This window comes from Hyaena hyaena, unplaced genomic scaffold (assembly GCF_003009895.1).
Source record: "Hyaena hyaena isolate Hyena2069 unplaced genomic scaffold, ASM300989v1 scaffold_321, whole genome shotgun sequence".
In the NCBI taxonomy this organism is placed as follows: Eukaryota; Metazoa; Chordata; class Mammalia; order Carnivora; family Hyaenidae; genus Hyaena; species Hyaena hyaena.
The window spans coordinates 1951479-1970121 of NW_024080953.1; the positions used below are offsets into that span (position 1 = coordinate 1951479).

The following is an 18643-nucleotide window of genomic DNA, read 5'->3' on the forward strand; positions in this document are numbered from 1 at the left end:
CCCAGCGCCCTGGGTCTGACCCAGCCAGACCTGAAGGAGTTGCCGAAGTTTCTTGGTCCTGTGATGAGAATGAATTCAAGGACATGCACACAGCATAGTGGATGAGTAACAGAAGCAGGAAAGTTTATTAAAGCAAAAAGTACACTTTGGAGATGCGAGAGGAAGAAAGAAAGCGAGAGCGATGAGTGCCCTGTGGGTTTGAGTGTCTGTTTATTAACCTTTGTTAACTAGTAGTCAGATATTTATTACTTGGGATGGGAAACAGTGTTTCATGTTTTTGTTCCTAATTTGGTCAGGGGTTTCCCGAAACACATCCACCACCTTGGGCCAGTCTTGTTAGATCCGGCTTCTTGCGGGGTGCTGCCAGGACAGGCCTCTGACTTTCCCAACAGCTGGCCATGACTTCCTCCGTGCTGGCCTCCAGGTGCCCTGTTAGAACCTAGCTAATTGCCTATTCTAACAATCCCACAAGTCTAAAGACATTTAGACTGAGTAAGAAAAGTAAAGAATGATGTTAATATAAAACCAATCATTAAACTTAAAGCTTACCTCTTCATAAATTAAAAGGCAGAAGAAAAAGTAACCTACATGTGTGGGGTAGCTGTACCATTCTGAAAGGAGAGGCAAGTAGCCGGACATAAACAACTAAATATTTTACCTTGGAAAGGAATACCTTTTGGTCCTTTTTTTCAAGGGCAGGAGAATATTCCATCCTGAAGAAGCAGTTGTTGGAAGGTTTTAAGAGTCACAGTGCTCATGGAGGAAACTAAGAGATTGTTAATATCTTGAACACAGCTCATTAAAGTGAGGGCAGGGTAAGAAGGGGCTGTCACCCAGTGGCTTTGCCTGAGGCCTGCCAATACTAGCTTACCCTGGAGAGAGTGTTGTCCCTGCAGTACCCTTTCTTCACTGAAACGAGCAAGGAAGGTGGTCAAGAAAAATCTTTTCTTAATTGCAGAAGCTTTTTCATTATTTTGATCTATAATTTGCCTACACTTTACCTCAATCCTCTTCAACTCCCTAACTTCTCTTAGATATTTCCTTCTCTTTTCTTCCTTGTTAATTTTCTAGGCACAAAAGTTCAGCAGCACATTAAACGTAGATCAATGATTGATTTAAAAATAAGAAATATTGGGCATCTGGGTGGCTCAATCGGTTAAGCATCGGACTTCAGCTCACGTAATCTCGTGGTTCTTGAGTTCGAGCCCTACATTGGGATCTGTACTGACAATATAGAGCCTGCTTAGGATTCTCTCTCTTCCACTCTCTCTGCCCCTCTCCCATTTTCTCTCTCACTCAAAATAAACATTAAAAAAAAATGTTCACCATACATTTGACAAATTAAGTGGGATAGCAGAAAGCTCACAGATCTTAGAGGGAGAAGATGCTGAGTCTTAGGCCTGCCACTTACATGTTAGGTGACCTTGAACAAATCTTTCCCATATCTCAGTGTTCTCATCTATAATGTAAATAATGAGCTCAACGGCTGTGAACATTAAACAGTGGTTCACAAATTCATCAGATATGGAAGACACTGCAGCTGAAGATTATGCTGTTATTCTAACTGCTCATGTATTCTAAGTGAGCACTTTTTAAAAAATCTGGGTTGGGGGAAGCTGGGTGGCTCAGTCAGTTAAGCATACAAATTTTGGTTTCAGCTCAGATAATGATCTCATGGTTCATGAGATTGAGTCCTGTGTGGGTTATGTGCTGACAGTGCAGATCCTGCTTAGCATTCTCTTTCCCCCCTCTCTCTGCCACTCCCCACTTGCACTGTCTCTGTGTCTCTCAAAATAAATAAATAAACTTTAAAAAAATAAAAATCTTTTTTAAAGATAAAGATTTTCACTTATGATGCGAGAAAAACTCTCTAAAGAACTGACAGACAAGGAAAGTCATTTTAGATTTCTTTCTAAGTTAGCATGATGGTATATAAACTTTGTCCAAACCAAAAGCCTGATTTATATAGCCTGCCATACATGCATTGTACATCTGCTTTGTGAATGAGTAGCCTAAAGGAAAACCCATCTTTGTTCTTGAGATATCAATGTTCCTATTTTCTGCATTCCTTTATGATAAAATTCATGATTCCTGCCTATATGCTAATCTATCACCTTTTGAGCTTTTACAAGATGTAAAGAAGTATCTACCCTTTACATTGTTATGGATTGAAAGAAGTATCAATTTTTACATCGTAAAAATTGTTCATTCTCCAGAGTACTTTGTTTCCTATGAAGAACGTGTTTCCTGAGCAGCTATCCTAACTAGGGCTCAAATAAAACTCTCCTTTTTACTTTTAGAGATTCTAAAAGTTTGTTCAATTTGTGTTGACAAAATTTGTGCTTTTGAAGTGTCATCAAATGCATACCACCCCTCAGTATAAAGATAACCTCTACCAACTTTATATTAATGTATTTTGGAGTCTTAAGTAACAGAGACATGCTATTAGGGTTGGGATGATTTTTTTAAAGATTTTATTTTTACGTGATCTTTACATCCAATGTGGGGCTCAAACTCATAATCCCAAGATCAAGAGTCAAACACTCCACCAACTAAGTCAGCCAGGCACCCTTAAAGTTGGGACGATTATTTCATAAAAAGAGATAAGCCCCTCTGCTGTCACTATCTTTCATTGATTCCTTAGTTTGACCTTTCCCATGTAGACCTTTAAGGCATCCAGAGCCCCACACTTTTTCTTCAGTTCGTTCAGCCATGTTTATTGTACATTACCTTCCCAAGGGATGTTGATGTTGCTAGTCCAAGAAGCACTGTTTCACTAGTAAGATACTAAATAACAGTAGCAAACATCTAGTTTAAAGAACTGACAATAGTAGTTTAGGAGAATATAAGGACAACATGTTGCATTTATTAAACATATCAATCCATAATGAAGTAAAAATCATGCTTATTAAGTTTTTGGATGACAGAATGGGGATGTTTTATAACTTGGAAAATACACACAGAGAAATTACTACTATATAGCACCAGTTCACAGCCCCCGCCCCAGGTGGCTCACATGGTTAAGCATACAATTCTTGATTACAGCTCAGGTCATGATCTTGCAGTTCATTGGTTTGAGCCCTGCCTTAGTTTTCTGCGCTAAGTGTAGAGTCTGCTTGGGATTCTCTCCTTCTCTCTCTGCTCCTACCGCACGTGCATGCTCGCTCTCTCTCTCTCTCTCAAAAAAAAAAAAAAAAACACCAAAAACAAAACAGTATATAGTAGTACCAGTTCATAGACATACATATGGATTCCCTGAGCAAAATCTCTGAAATACAGAAACAAACCTTGGTTAGGTGACACTGAAAGTTTGATTACCCAAAATATACAAGGAAGCTGTTTGAACTAGTTTAACTATGAACTAAACTCCTGCTTTAAAAAATAAGTTCAGGGGTGCCTAGGTGGCTCATTCAGTTGTGTAACTGACTCTTAATTTCAGCTCAAGTCATGATCTCAGCAGTTGGTGTGATAGAGGCCACCTCCAGCTCTGTGCTGACATCGCAGGGCTTGCTCGGAATTCTCTGTCCTCTCTCTCTGCCCCTCCACCCACTTGTGCTCTCAAAATAAATAAATTTTAAAAAATAAGATAAAAAATAAGTTCATTCCTTCTCCCCAACAATTCTCTGCGTGAAAGAAATCCCCACAACTGCAAATAGTAGGCGCCAGTTTACTCATATACCTAATTGAATTCAAGAAATGCCAAGGAAAAGCCATTTTTCAATTTTATTAACTGGTATATTTGCCCTATGATTGAACAATTCCTATTGAAATAAAATCAGAAAGGGAGCTATAAAATAGTGTATTGGATAGGTATATGAGAATTTTCCCCCCAAACTAGTGGACTGGATTGTTCAAAGCTCTCTGCTAATCATTTTTAACTAAACCAGAAAAATAAAAAATCAGAGATAGCGGTGGGGGCGGGGAGGGAGGGGAAGGCAAATAATACTCGAGCATGAAATATGCAGAACTAATCTGTTACTCAAGGGTAACTAGCTTTCACTAGTGTTTCTCTTGTTTAAGGTGGCCAAGTCATTTCACCTTCTTGGGCTTCGGTTTCCCACTGGTGCATTGAGAGGTTAAAAGATATGAGTTATCTCACTACTGGCCTCGTTTTCCAATCTTCCCCCAGTTGATTGACGAACTCTGTTTGCCCTTTCATCCCGCCCCTGCGCCTGCGCGAAAGAAGCGCCCTTCATTTAGGCCCTCTGCGCACGCGCCATTTTTAATCTTTTTCTCCTCCCTCTCCCCCCTCCCCGACTCCTCCTCCGTCTGAAAGAGGCAGGACTTCCTGTCCCTTGGCGAGCCACTGCCGGAAGTGGCTGAAGGCAAATCGGCATTCGCCGAACCCGGTAGAGATTACGGTGCCTGTGCTAGTTGCTGGTTTAGGCTTGAAAGATGCCTGGTCTGGCGGCTGCAAGCCCTGCCCCGTCTGAGTCACAGGAGAAGAAGCCGCTGAAGCCCTGCTGCGCCTGTCCGGAGACCAAGAAGGCGCGCGATGCTTGGTCAGTGCGCAAGCGGGGAAGGGGCGGCGGGCAGGCCTGTGTGCTGCCTTCCGGTACCTCCGTGCCCTGCCCGGCCTTGGGCGTTCATTGGTACTGCCGTTTTGAGAGGTAGAGGGCCCTGGACCCTTTGGGTCTCCTGTCTGTTGACCGACTCCGTAGCCCAGCCCCGAAAGATGGATGAGGGGTTAGGATAGAGGTCCGATTGAACCGGGCTCGCTTCGTACACGTACTCGTAGGGTTTTTGAGCATCTGTTATGTGTCAAGCACTGCCTTAGGTCACTAAAGACAGATAAAGATGCTACTTGATTTAAAGAAGCTTAAAGTTAATGGAGATACTAATGATTGCTATTACCACGTGGTATGTATGGGCTATGGTAGAAGATTTGGCAAGAAAAAAATGTAAAAGTTTTCTGGTAAAATTTTGGCATAGTAGGACACGGTACATTACTCAAATACTGAAAAGCTCCCCTTACTTCTCGCCCCCGCCCGCCCCTCCCCCCTTCCGCGAGGTGGATTAAAAATCAGACGGTCTATGACATAGGTGACCATGTTCAGAATAGTACATCTGAATTTCTGTCAACCCGCAAAAGGTTTTGTTTTCATTCTATACAGCCACTGTTGTGGAACAAATCTCATTGGGGGAAATGCTCAGAAAATGTGAATTGTACACCTCTCTCTCCAACCCTTTTGTCCTCAAATATAATCACAAGTGGCATAATGGGGTCAAGAGTTGTAGGAACACAGTGCTTTTTATTAATAGTCAGTACTTTGCAAATAATACTGTGAAGGGAGAATTGAAAAAATACAATCTGATACTGAAATTGCTTTCGTAGTTAACAGTAAATGCTTATTGAATCTAAAGACAGTAATGGTGTCATGACTAAGAACCTGGAATCCAGAGTCAAGGTTTGAATCTGGTCCATCAGTTTTGTGACCTTGAGTAAATTATTTAACACACCTGCCTCCTATGTCTGTAAAATGGGCCTAATTAAAGTGTCTACCTCTAGGATTCCTGTAAGGTTTAATGATACAAGCCTAACAGAGTATTCAAAAGATGATCAAGGAATACTAGCTATTATCTTCACCAAACATTCATTCACTTGCAATGAATGAACTATTCATTGAGCTATTGAAGGATGTGTAGGATTTATTTAGATCTTTAAAGAAGGAGAACCTATCCTTCAAATTGCTTTTACATTAATTATCTCAGACTACTATGCCAAAATATCTATAGTCAGGAGTTAGCCTTGTAATTAAATTTGGCTTAACTTGATCTTTGCTAAAAGTAAATTTTCAGGCCTTAGAAATAAAAGATGTGTGGTCCTAGTTTTTACTTTGTGTAAAAAGTTCTTTGATCATCGTGAGGGAGGCTCATCAGGCTGCTGTTGACTGCCAGATCTTGCTGTTTATATCGTTAGGTGTATTATGATTAGAAGGAGATTTATTTATCTATTTGTAGAGCAGAATGAAAAATTTAATTCCTCTGTGATAGGCAAAATATTCAGTTCCTCTCTCTGTCCTTCATTTAACATAAGTATTGTATTCAGGGGCACCTGAGTGCCTCATTCGGTTAAGCTTTGCCTTGATCATGATCGCATGGATGCAGATCACATGGATGCGGCTCTGTGCTGACAACTCAGAGCCTGGAGCCTGCTGATTCTTTCTCCTCTCTCTGCCCCTCCCCCACTCACACTCTGTCTCTCAAAAAAGAATAAATGTTAAAAAAATGTTTAACATAAGTATTGTATTCAGATGATTAATTTCATTAGAGAATTGTATTGTTCCTTGGATATTAACTAGCGCAATATTTGATACACATAATTATTTAACTCCAGCTACATTCCACATTCCATGGGATCCAGGTTCTGCCTCAACACACACACCCCCTACTGTCATGCATACTTACTATTAATATGCTGATGCCTACTTTGTTAGATAACAAGTACATTTTGTTTTATAGCATCATTGAGAAAGGGGAAGAGCACTGTGGACACCTAATTGAGGCCCACAAAGAATGCATGAGAGCCCTGGGATTTAAGATATGAAATGGTGAGCATGATACTTTCTGATTGGGAAGATAATACACAGGCTTATGTTTTCAAATTTGTGCTTTATAGATTTAGCAGTCACCAGAGAATATTCTATACAAAAAGTAATTCACCTGGTTAATCTAAGATGCTTAAGTATCACTTAAAAATTAATTTTCAGTTTCTAATGTAGGGAGTAAATGTTGCTAATAAATTGAGAATCAGAATCATTCAGTGGATTTAGGGAGGGGAGAATGTATCTTTCAAAAAGGGGCTTGATAAAAGCCTTTAGAGTTGGAAGGAATAATGGTTTAGGAAGTTCAAAACATTCAGTTGTCTGACTTAAAAGAACTAAAAGGAAAATATTCTTTATTCCTTGTTTCTGATGTGGGTCTTTAGTAAGAGCTTTTAAATAGGGAGTAGGCAGTACATGGAATCATTGCCTTCTGCAAAAGAAAAATACAATTATTGCTATTTCTTTTGTATTACCATGCTTCTAATACTACTAAAACCTCAGACTTTTTTTTTTTTTTAAAGAACTGTAAATCTAAATTTTAATGCTGAAAGAGACCTTAAGTTATGTGTATACAATTATACTACAAATAAATGATCTTTTGTTTGGAAATCTTTCTTCAGATAGCAACTTAACCCATTCTTTCACTTCATTCAGGTCTCTGTTCCATAGTCTCCTCATGAGAGATGCTTTTACTTAGCATTCCATCTGAGATAGCATCCCTTCCCCATCACTCTGTCCCAGCACGATCCAGTAGAACTTTCTGTGATAATGAAAATATTCTGTACCTTCACTCTCCACTGTGGTAGCCACTAGCCATATGTGGCTACTGAGCCCTTGAAATGTAGTAGTAAAACTGAAGAACTGAATTTTTAGTTTTATTTAATTTTAATAGTCACATAGGGCTAGTGGCTACTCTCAACATCACTGCTGGCATATTAGGTATTTATTTCTCCATTGTTTTACTGCAACTACAATGTGAGCTCTGAGAAAGTAAGAATTTTCTGTTTGGGGTGCCTGGGTGGCTCAAGTCAGTTGAGCATCTGACTCTTGAGTTTGGCTTAGGTCATGATGTCCCAGTTTGTGAGATGGAACCCTGAATCATGCTCTATGGGGGACAACTCAGAGCATACTTGGGATTCTCTCTCTCCCTCTCTCTTCACCGTTCCCCTGCTTGCTCACTCTCTTTCTCTCTCTTAAAATAAATAAACATTTTTTTTTAAAACATGGGTACTAAGAAGGGCATTTGTTGTAATGAGCACTGGGTGTTGTATGTAAGTAATGAATCACTGAATTCTGCTCCTGAAACCAATATTGTACTGTATGTTAACTAAAATTTAAATTAAAAAATAGATAAAATTTTGAAAACATACTGGTTTTCTAATAGGAAAAAAAAAACACCAGAATTTTCTGCTTTACTTACTGTCATATTCCCAGGACCTATAAGAATGCCTGTCACATAGTAGGTGCTCAACAGAGGACTGTTAATTAAATGAATATATAAATGAGGAACTAAGGCCTCTAGGTACGGAATGACTTCCAAGGTAAGTTAGCAGGACCGATCTGGATACCTCTGGCTCCATGCAGATTCCTTCTGCCTTTTGCCCACCCTTCCCACTGCCCAACATCTATATCACACTGCCACTTTTAACTTAATAATAGCTGAGAGATAATGCCAAAGTCATGTACCAATATAACTGGTAATAGAGGCCCTGGTTTCTGTCCCTTTCACCTCTCTCCTGCCTCTTTAGAATTTCATACATAGCTAGTCTTCCTCATTGAGCTATAAAAAAGGATAGATAAGGAACCTGTTTCAAGCTGATAAGAACTATCACTATGTAGTAGAAAATACTCTAGGCCGAAAGTCCTGAGGCTTAATTTTGATTCTTCTGATGCCTGCTTAGCATGTATTTTACTTCAGCTACATTTAACATTCATCAATACATTAATCCTCTGTGGATTTCACTTTTTTAATTTATAAAAAGATCTATAACATATTTTGTGATTTTATATATAGTATGGTATATCTACTCTGTGTGTACATGACGTACTTAAGTGGTTTTTAGATTACAGGGTTATTTAAAGATATCCCATAGTGAATCATTTTGTGAAATAAGTAAGTTTAGGTGTATGTGGGGTGAGGGGTGTTCTTTAAAAGTATAATTATACATATTGATTATTTTTAAAGACCTAGAATCTCAACATTTGTACACAGTTTCCTTGTTCATATTCTTATTCTTTTCCTAGGCAGTTGTATAAAGTGTTGGCTAGTGCCAAGCCTATCTTAATAAAAAGGGTGATTTTTTAAAAATGCTAATTCTAGGAGCATCAGAAGCATCTCTTGGACTTCATGTCGACCACAGAGGTGCTACAGCTATTGTCATAATTAGCACAAATTCATCAGGACTAGAGGATATCATAGGGGTTTTTTTTTTTGTTTTTTATTGAGACAAAGTGAGAGTGATTCCTATGCACTTCATTTGTGTGTAAAAGAAAATGCAAGAGCTTTGGAATTAGAAAGCCTGGTGTTTGACTGATTGTGTGGTCTTGGGCAAGTCCTTAATTTTCTGAACCTTGGTTTACTTCAGAGAGTCATTGTGATAATTAAATGACAGGTGTACGAATAGAATTTGTAAACTATCAAATGGAAGCCGGAATGGAATAGCCCATATGTTGGGAGTTGTGGATAGCAGATACCCAATTGAGGTCTGTTGGATGTATGACCTGATTATGTATTTTTGAATCCCAGTTACGTCAAGAACAATCTGAATCCATGTGGGGTCTTTCTTAGAATTCAGATGTGAGGTTTTCATTTTCAGCATACTATTACTTTTGAAAGAGGAACAGGTGTTTGGATCTGCTTTAGTCCCAGGTATCGTATTTCCCCAACCCCCACTGGGAAATGGACAGACAATGAAGTGAAAAAAAGACGTAGCCAAATTAAGAAAAGATAGCTGGTAGAATTAAAACTAGAGTCTAGGTCTTTTATGTTCTCCAAAGCACGAACGCTTTACACTTCATTCCTTGCACTTAATGAGATCTGGGTTGCCAGCCTACTCATTTTTAGGACTGCACATAGTTTTGATTTTCAATCCTAAAACTTTATTATGAATGCAAATTAGAAAGACCTATTGCTGAAATGTGTAGGTATATATAAGTCAGTAATCAGTTCATTGGCTGTAAAATCCAACACTACTGTCTACATTGTTATAAGATAAACCGAACTAAATTGGTATCTCTTAGACTATTAGACCACATTTTTCTTATAGCTTCAAAGGAAAAATAGTTTTGCAAACCTAGATCTTCCCAGTAATGATCATGATCGTTCCTTACTTCAACAACCTTTGTAGATCTTAATGTTATATCCTAAATAAGACCGGTCTTCATTGTACCTTGAATTTAGTAGACTGGGATTTAATATAGATGTAGGCTACATTCAGCCAGAGGTGCACCTTATAATCACCTGAGAACTGTTTTTCCAAAATTCACAAGCCCTGTGCCCTGATCTGCTCCTGTTGACTCAGAAACTCCTAGATAACTTTTAGGTGCACCCTTTTTAAGGAACCATTGGCTTAAGCTGAAGAAGTAGCAGGGATATTGCTAAGTATAAACTAAAGATTTAATAGTAGCAGAGGCAGAGACTTGAAAACTGTGTCCAAGGAAAAATAGGTGTGTGATGGTGGTGATTCTAGACACTTTCTTCTATCTTATGACTATTTCTTTTACCGAAAGAGAAACTAAAGGAACCTAAAACCTACTTAGAAATGTTGAAAGAGGGGGTGCCTGGGTGGCTCAGTTGATTAAGCATCCAAATTCAGCTCAGGTCATGATCTCATGGTCAGTGAGTTCGAGCCCCATATTGGGCTCTGTGCTGACAGCTCAGAGCCTGGAGCCTGCTTCAGGTTCTGTGCCTCCCTCTCTGCTCCTCCACCACTCATGCTCTGTCTCTCGCTGTCTTTCAAAGATGAATAAATGTTTAAAAAAAATTTTTTTAATTTAATTTTTTTTTTATATATTTATTTGTAGGAGAAAGAGAGAGCATGAGCAGGGGAGGGTCAGAGAGAGAGGGAGATACAGACTCTGAAACAGGCTCCAGGCTCTGAGCTGGCTGTCAGCACAGAGCCCGACGCGGGGCTCGAACCCACGAAACACGAGATCATGACCTAAGCGAAAGTCGGATGCTTAACCGACTAAGCCACCCAGGCGCCCCTGTTAAAAAAATTTTTTTTAAAAAGACATGTTAAAAGAGGAACATTAACAGCTAGTGTCTTTCTGCCTTTAGGAGTCAGAAGGAACCTTGAGAACCCAGTTTGGGGCTGAAATCCTTGAAAGAAATGAAAGGACTAGCACCAGGCAGTGAAGATACTCAGTATTTACTATTTAATAAAACTTAATAGTTGGTTAAAGTATGCTTAAAATATGCTGATTTCACATACACACATACAAATGATTATGTATGAAAATATCCCAAGAAAATCCAGCAGAAGTATCCTTTCTTGCTATTTAAACATTTATTCAATAGCTACTTATTGTTTAATACCCTAGAAGATGCCAGCATAAGAAAGACCGGGTCTCTTCTGTCAAGGACTTTACACCCAGATATATAACCAAACGTTTATAACCAGAGGCTTTCAGGAGTAGCTCCTCCTGGAATATAGTTAGTGGCAAAAAGGGTAACAGTGCTGTGGACTGCTGTCTTTACAATGTTGAGTGGCTTTATTTTTGGTTATCTTTCCTCTCAAACCTTTCCTTAAGTGTATTCATCTGTTTAGCCTGTTAGAAAACAGAGTTTAGATGTTTGTATTGTTGATCAGGCTTATCTTTTCTAAACCACATGCAGGGACTAATAGCTAGATGAAGGAAGCACGGTCATTGGACTTGAAGATTTGGCTAGCCCAGATCACTTACTTACCTTTTGAAGCATTGTTCTCTCCCTTCTGGGATAGGGACTGGGAGTGAGGGTGGGTGAGAACTGTTTGGAGAGAAGCCTGGTACTGATTGACTTAGATCAGCAACCCTATCCTCTCCTACTCTCTCTTTTTGATTTCTAAATGGATTCAAAAGCATTACCCTTATTTTGCCCTGGGGATAAAGTGAGTAACTTTCCACAGGAAGCACCTTGTATACAGAGCTGACCTTTTGCCTTCCACTTCGTGGATCTGTGCCAAACATACTTGAATCAGCAAGGAAAGGTTTGCAAGCCTCTTCTCTTGAATATCTGTAAAAATAAACTGCCCTGACATTTTTGGGAAGATATTTTTGAATAAATAAATAAATATATATACTTTTTATTTTAACAAAGACTTCTAAAGATTAAAAATATACTGGTTGAACAGTTTCAGTGAGGTTTTTTAGTTAGACAAAACTAGAATTTATTTAAAAAAAATTTTTTTAATGTTTATTTCTGAGAGAGAGAGAGAGGGAGAGAGAGCGTGAGCAGGGGAGGGTCAGAGAGAGGGGGAGACACAGAATCTGAAACAGGCTCCAGGCTCTGAGCTGTCAGCACAGAGCCCAACGCAGGGCTAGAACGCACAAACCATGAGATCATGACCTGAGCTGAAGTCAGACGCTTAACCAACTGAACTACCTAGGCGCCCCCAAAACTAGAATTTAAAACTGTGGGTCTTTTATTTCATGACTGGTTTAAAATTATTGTGGCAATTAGTCAATAGTACTTGGCTGAGGCATTCATTTCTAATGGTCTTAAGTCCCTAATTCCACAGGTCTGGCATGATGTGTAAAATCAAATTTTCTAATATAATTTTTTTTTGTAGGTGGTTTACTCTGTGAATGAATAATTCCTGAAGAATGAAGAAGACTCAGTAATTTTGGGAATTCTTTGTGGAACTTTGACAAATGGAAAAAGTATTTATAATTTATTTTTGAAAAAAGAATATATCTCTGGTCAGAAATCATCAAGTGTGTTTCTTTTTGTGTTCCTCGCATTCTCACATGGAATTTATTTTTCTTAAAGGATATAGTAGGGAAAAAATCCTTTAATATTAATTTCTTCTATTCTTATGTCATTCTGGGAACTCTAGATTTTTTTGTAACAAGAAAGCAAATCCTGATCCCATTCAGTGAAACTTCCAAAATGAAGTTCATAGAAGTAAGGAAATAACCCTTTACCAATTCAGAATGAGTCTGGTAGTCATATCATCTCATTCAACATTAAAAAAAAGTTTGTTTAATGTTTATTTTTTAGAGAGAGCGAGACAGAGCACGTGAGCAGGGGAGGGGCAGAGCGAAAGAGAGTCACAGAATTCAAAGCAGGCTCCAGGCTCTGAGCTGTCAGCACAGAGCCCGATGCAAGGCTCAAACCCACAAACCATGAGACCATGACCTGAGCTGAAGTCAGACACTTAACCAACTGAGCCACCTAGGTGCCCCTCAACATTTTGTTTTTTATTTTTAACTTAAAGGCAAGAACTGGACAAGCCTTGAATCAGTATTTTAGATAATTATTGTTATTCTTTACTAGTTTTCTCTTTTGGGAAAGTTATTTGCTTAGGTTTTGGACCACATTAGAGTGCCTTGGCTTGAAAGATCTCGGCTGTTTGGTATAATTCATCTGTAGATGTCTAGTTGCATTTTAAGGTAGACTAGGATCATAGTTTAATGTCTACTGGCCACACCGCTATCTCTTACTGATTAGAAGCTGGTCCAGGCCAGAGGCTGGACTAATACAAAGAAGTCACCAATGAAATAGCTCCGTGTTCTGCTGTAGTGATGCCTAGGATAGAACATAGAGTGTGGTTTGCTTACCATAGCAACCTTGTGGTCCTGGTAGCTGCTTGTGGGCTAATGAAGAAATTGGTCATATTCTGCCTATTAGTAAGTTGAGTTTCATATTTCAACAACAAAAGATACTGAGGAACCTAAAAGAGAATATGTAGTGTTCATATGTCATTCTATGATGGGAAAATTGCCTCTTCTAGAAAGGAGCTGCATTAGGTATACTTTAGAATTCCTTCTAGTTAATTAAGAGCATAGCTATGAAGTATGACAGACAGGTTCAGCAGCTGGCTATGTCATCTCAAGCAGGTCACAATCTCTTTGGGTCTCTTTCTCTCATCTGAAAGAAAAAAAGAGGGGCACCTGGGTGGCTCAGTCAGTTAAGCATCTGACTCTTGGTTTCAGCTCAGGTCATGATCTCATGGTTTGTAAAACTGAACCCTGTGTTGGGCTCTGCACTGATATCGCAGAGGCTGCTTGGGATTCTCTCTCTGCTCTTTTCCCCTCCCCTGCTCATGTGCTTTTGCTCTCAAAATAAGTAAACTTAAAACACAGCATAGTAGTAATACTTAATGTACAAAGATTGTGAATACTAATTAAAATGGTGTATGTGAAGCATTTGACACAGCAGCATTTAGTGTTATTAACATTTTCTAATTCTTTGATTCTGTACTCATATTTTCAGCTGAATATTTATTTGGATATAATACTTTTAGTAAGTACCTTATAGCTTTCAGAGTATTCTTCTAGGTGAAGAATAGAATCTTGGACTCCTAAGATAAAAATCAACTTCCTACCCAGCACCAGTCCTTGCCAGATGGTCATCCAGAATCTGCTTGAATAATGTGTCCTGAACTACAAAAAGGGAAAAAATACAAACTTACCACCCAGTGTTAATTTTTGCTGTATGCTGTTCCAGGCTTTTCTTAGGCATTTATACATTAAAAAAAAAAAAAAGAGGTCATTTTTCTATGCTATTTACTTTTAATGATATCATAATATTAGTTTATCTTTCTCCTTGATAATTTTACCAGCTGAGAATATTATCCTACAATATGATTTGTATTGGTTATGTAAGAATCCATTCTGAGTTTAGTATAATTTGCCAATTCCCTATTATTTGTACATTCATTTATTAGACAGATGTTCTGTACAATGCTTGCTAGATATCTGATAGCATTCATGGAATTGAGCATCAGTCTTGAACAGGACATAAACCTGATGCCTAAATTATTTCTGATTTTCTTTGTTTTGTTGGTTGGTTTTATGGAAACATATGGAAGAAAGGAAGAAATCACCTGAAATCCCACTGGTCTACAATAGGACTATTTTTAGGTGAACTTGCCTTTCATCTCTTTCTGCATGTATACACTTTTACTATTTTTGGCTGTTCCATAATAACATGCATTGGAAGCTTCCATAGAAAATCCTTTACAAATCCTTATCTAATCACTAGGCTAAGAATGGACCAGAAGCTATACGTGTTTTCAAGGTTTTGGATGAGTACTGCCTGCCTTATCTCTAGAAAGGGGTTACTCATTTGCACCTTTGTATCTGAGGGTGCCCATTTCCCTAAGTTCTTAGCAACGCTAGTTTTTTCAACCTTTCCTGGTTTGATATGTTCACATGAGATGTAAAGGAACTAAAGCACTTCTTGACATCTGCCACAGTTAGGAGTAAATCTCACAAGACCCTCTGCCCATCCTTGCCTAGTGCTTAAGCCTTCCCAAAGATTATGCACAGCATTTTGGTACTAACAAAAGTGAGAGATGTTACCATTGAAAAATGAAGCACTTCACTTCCTAGTAGGTGACCACCACATTCTGACATACATCTTTGCTAAGCCCCTGCTATTCACAGTAATTTCCAAACTCAATACAGACACAGTCACACCATTCTTTCTAATCTTTTATTTTTGTCTAACCTTAAAACATTTGACTGGAAGATTGATGAGAACAGGACTATGACCCTAAGCAGGGCCTACCTTAGGATAACTATACTTTTCATTGGTCTGATGTAAGGCTATTGGAAAAACCATAATCCCCATTTTACAAGTGAGAGAGGTACTCAGTTTAAGGAAATTGTTATGGTCAAATAGCTGGTCACCTGAGATGTGAGTCTTGGTGAGTAGAGTTCGAGCCCATCATTCTTTCCTGTGCCAACTATCTAATATAAACATCATATTCATAGTTATAAATTCATTTATTCATTCAGTACATATTTAGTGAAGTTGTATTATATATAGGGAACTGCCCTAGGTGTTGAATATTCATGTGTGAATCAGACATACATCTTGTCCTCAAGGAGATGAGAGGCTATTTGACTCAACATTTATTGAGGACATAATATATGCTAACTATGTGCTAAATAGTGAACAAAGATTAGTAAGACATGGTCCCCACTCTTACTGAGTTTATAATCTAGTAGATATATGTATACACTACAAACAAAGTTGAATTACTCAGTACAATGCTGAATATTCCAAGACACTTTCCTAAACAGAATGCATGTGTGACTACCCAGGGTTTCCTTCTTTGGCTATCAAAAACTGCTAGTTGGTAGTTCCATCTGTGTCTGTTAGGGTGATTTTGAAATCAAGTAATAGAAAATCCTTATCAAGGACAACTCATATGACTGGAAATCGAGAGTTAGGGCAAGCTCTAGATGCAATGATAATCATAGGTTCAATGACACCATTCAAGACTCAAGTTATTTTCATCTCAAGTTTCCAGGACTGATGAAACCATGTGCTTTCTTATTCAAGTCCAGCAGAAGAGAGAAGCCATTCCCAAGGCATGAAATCTTTATTATTATTTTTTTAAGTCTGAGCCAAATTAGGTTATGCGTGTTCTTATAAAGTGATAATAGTTGCCAACAGGTTGCCTTATGTCGATTGACTTAAACAGGATCCTTGCCCCCTTCAACCCTTGGATTCATATGTAACAATTAGATATCAGCACAAAACTGGAATTCTGTAACAAGGAAGAAGAGTTAAGTGGATTTCAAGTAGGCAGCCAATTTTCCACTAAACCATCGTGTTTGCTTAACAACCAAGTCATTCTGAATGGTCAAATTGAGTTTGAAGGAGCATTTCCTCTCATAGTTTACTCAAACCTTTGAGAGAAAAGTATTAGTAGAACACAATAAGTAGTGTAATGTTCAGTTTTCATAGAATAAAACAATCAGATGTTTAGAGAACTTTCCTGAAGAGTAGTCCTTATGGAGATCTTAAGGGAGATCTGAATCTAGAAGCATTCAACTGCAGGTACCAGAATGCCTAACTAAGTGCTTAAGCCAATAAGTGCAGTTTGCCTCCTGTCATGAAGTCTGGAGGTTGAAAGTTCCAGATTTGAGATAGTGGCTCAGTAATACTTTTGAGAACTCTGGCTTACTCTATTTTCTAGCTCTTTATCCTCATCCTTAAGTGCATCGTATCTCGTGGCTATCATATCTCATGGTAGCTCCAAGCATTACATCACTACACAAGTATATTCAAGCCAGGAAAAAAGGTAGCAGGCCTTCTTACTCTCTGTTAGGAAGTCTACTTTTTCCCAGAAACTCCCACATGCTCTTCCTTTTATATCTCATTTGTCACATGCCTATTCATAAACCAGTTGCCATCAAGGGGAATGAGATATCATACTTGGCTTTGACCAGTCTTATTTCAAGCCCTGGCAACTAGGGGAGAAGCCCACCTTCCTTAACATATTGCCCAAGCAAGATCACAGTTCCATAAACTAAGGAAAAATGGGGAATGGCTATAGGGTAGACAATCAGTGGTGTCTGCCCAAGGGCAACCTGGTAGTGTGCATCTAAAGCCTACATCATGGCTCTGTTCAGTTTTACTATATGTTAGGAAAGTGTTAATTTCAAGCTCAGTGTTTTTCAAACTGTATGTGGTTTAATTTTTTCCAATTAACAGCCAATACTAAGGAGATGAAGGTGGGTGGGAATACACTTTAAAAACCCATATTGTATGCAAACCCAACGTTTTTGTTGAATTTAAAAGCCATAATTTGCTCTGTCAAATTGTTACAAAAATGTCTAAATTCTCTCAGTTTCTGTCCTTAATCTCATTACGGACCAGTAACCATTCACAGACCGGCCATGGTTCACCGCCACACTGGGAGGGGCAGATTAGCCAGCTGACTTCATCATCTGGCTGCAGCCTGCCTCTCCCTCGTCGTGTCCTGCTGCTCCTTTGGATTCACCTAAAGCAGGCTGTTCTCTGTTACCAGAATATGCCGTGTATTTTTGTTTTACTTCTGGACTTGACTTCACATTCTGTTCTCCCTTCCTGGAATGCCCTCCCCTAGTTGGGGAACACCTACTCATCTTTTTAGACCAGCTTAAATGTCACCTTCCCTGTGCTTTTTTTTTCTGAATCCTTTCTCCCCGATCAGTGTTTCCTTTGAGCCCCAAATATGCTTATTTTATTGGATTGCAGTTATTTCTGGGTCAGTCTTCCTCATTAGACCAAATGTTCCCTGAAGGTGACAATTGTCTTGCTCAACTTTATATCCCCTGTGCTTGCTGTACATACTTTGCCCTAAATAAATGCTTATGGAATTGACTCAATCCCATAAATGATGTGACTTCTGTTTGTTTCCTTTTATTTTTCCCCAATATTTTCTACTGTACTTCTACCTGCATGTTGGTGGATTTCCTTATAAGAACATACGATCTGACACAAGATTTTTCCCTCTCCAATCAAATCTGGATTTAAAAACAAAGAAGATACAACTTTGCATTGTTGTATTCCCTTGATAGGTTCCATCCTTCAGGCAACAATGTTACTGTCATGACGGTTTAGGTACCATGATGCCACACCACCAGCAGCATACTCAAATCCCCATAGTATATAAATTCCCAAACGTACCTGGCAAGATGGGACAACACGGAGAACATACAACTTAAATGACCTACCCTTTAATTCACATGCTAGCTCTGTGACCTTCCTTAATCTCTCTGAGTTTGTTTCTTCCATTTAAAAAAGAAAGGTATCATGGCATGACATGAGGAAACAAATGACTTGAGAGATGTTAGCATCCTCTGCTCAGATGAGCACTATGTGGATTGACAAAAAAGGCAGGCTGAGAATAACAGTCAGTGGGTCTGCCTGTCTCTTTAAAGGGTCAGAGCCAGCCCACCAGTCCTGCTTTGAAATTCTATCTCGGGCAGAGCCCTGGTTGTTTCTCCTTTCCTGCCTCTGATTTCCTGGCTCATAGCTGGCAGGGACAGCTACCCTGGCAGTTCCGGGTGCATGACTAAGGTGGAGGGGTAAGCAGCTGCTGCTTGCTAAAGTCAGTGGCTTGGTTGGGAGGCAGGCAGGTGACATAAAAGCAGCATATGGAAATCCCCACACT

At 39.0% G+C, this 18643-nt stretch overlaps 1 protein-coding gene across 1 annotated transcript; it reads left to right on the plus strand.

Moving 5' to 3' along the window:
- Positions 1 to 4296: 4296 nt before the first annotated feature.
- Positions 4297 to 12457, plus strand: LOC120242907 (cytochrome c oxidase copper chaperone). Its single transcript, XM_039248888.1, has 3 exons — positions 4297 to 4502; positions 6463 to 6551; positions 12317 to 12457. Exons 1-2 carry the CDS (start codon positions 4396 to 4398, stop codon positions 6545 to 6547), a joined length of 192 nt encoding a protein of 63 aa, XP_039104819.1. The 5' UTR covers positions 4297 to 4395; the 3' UTR covers positions 6548 to 6551; positions 12317 to 12457.
- Positions 12458 to 18643: the final 6186 nt, after the last annotated feature.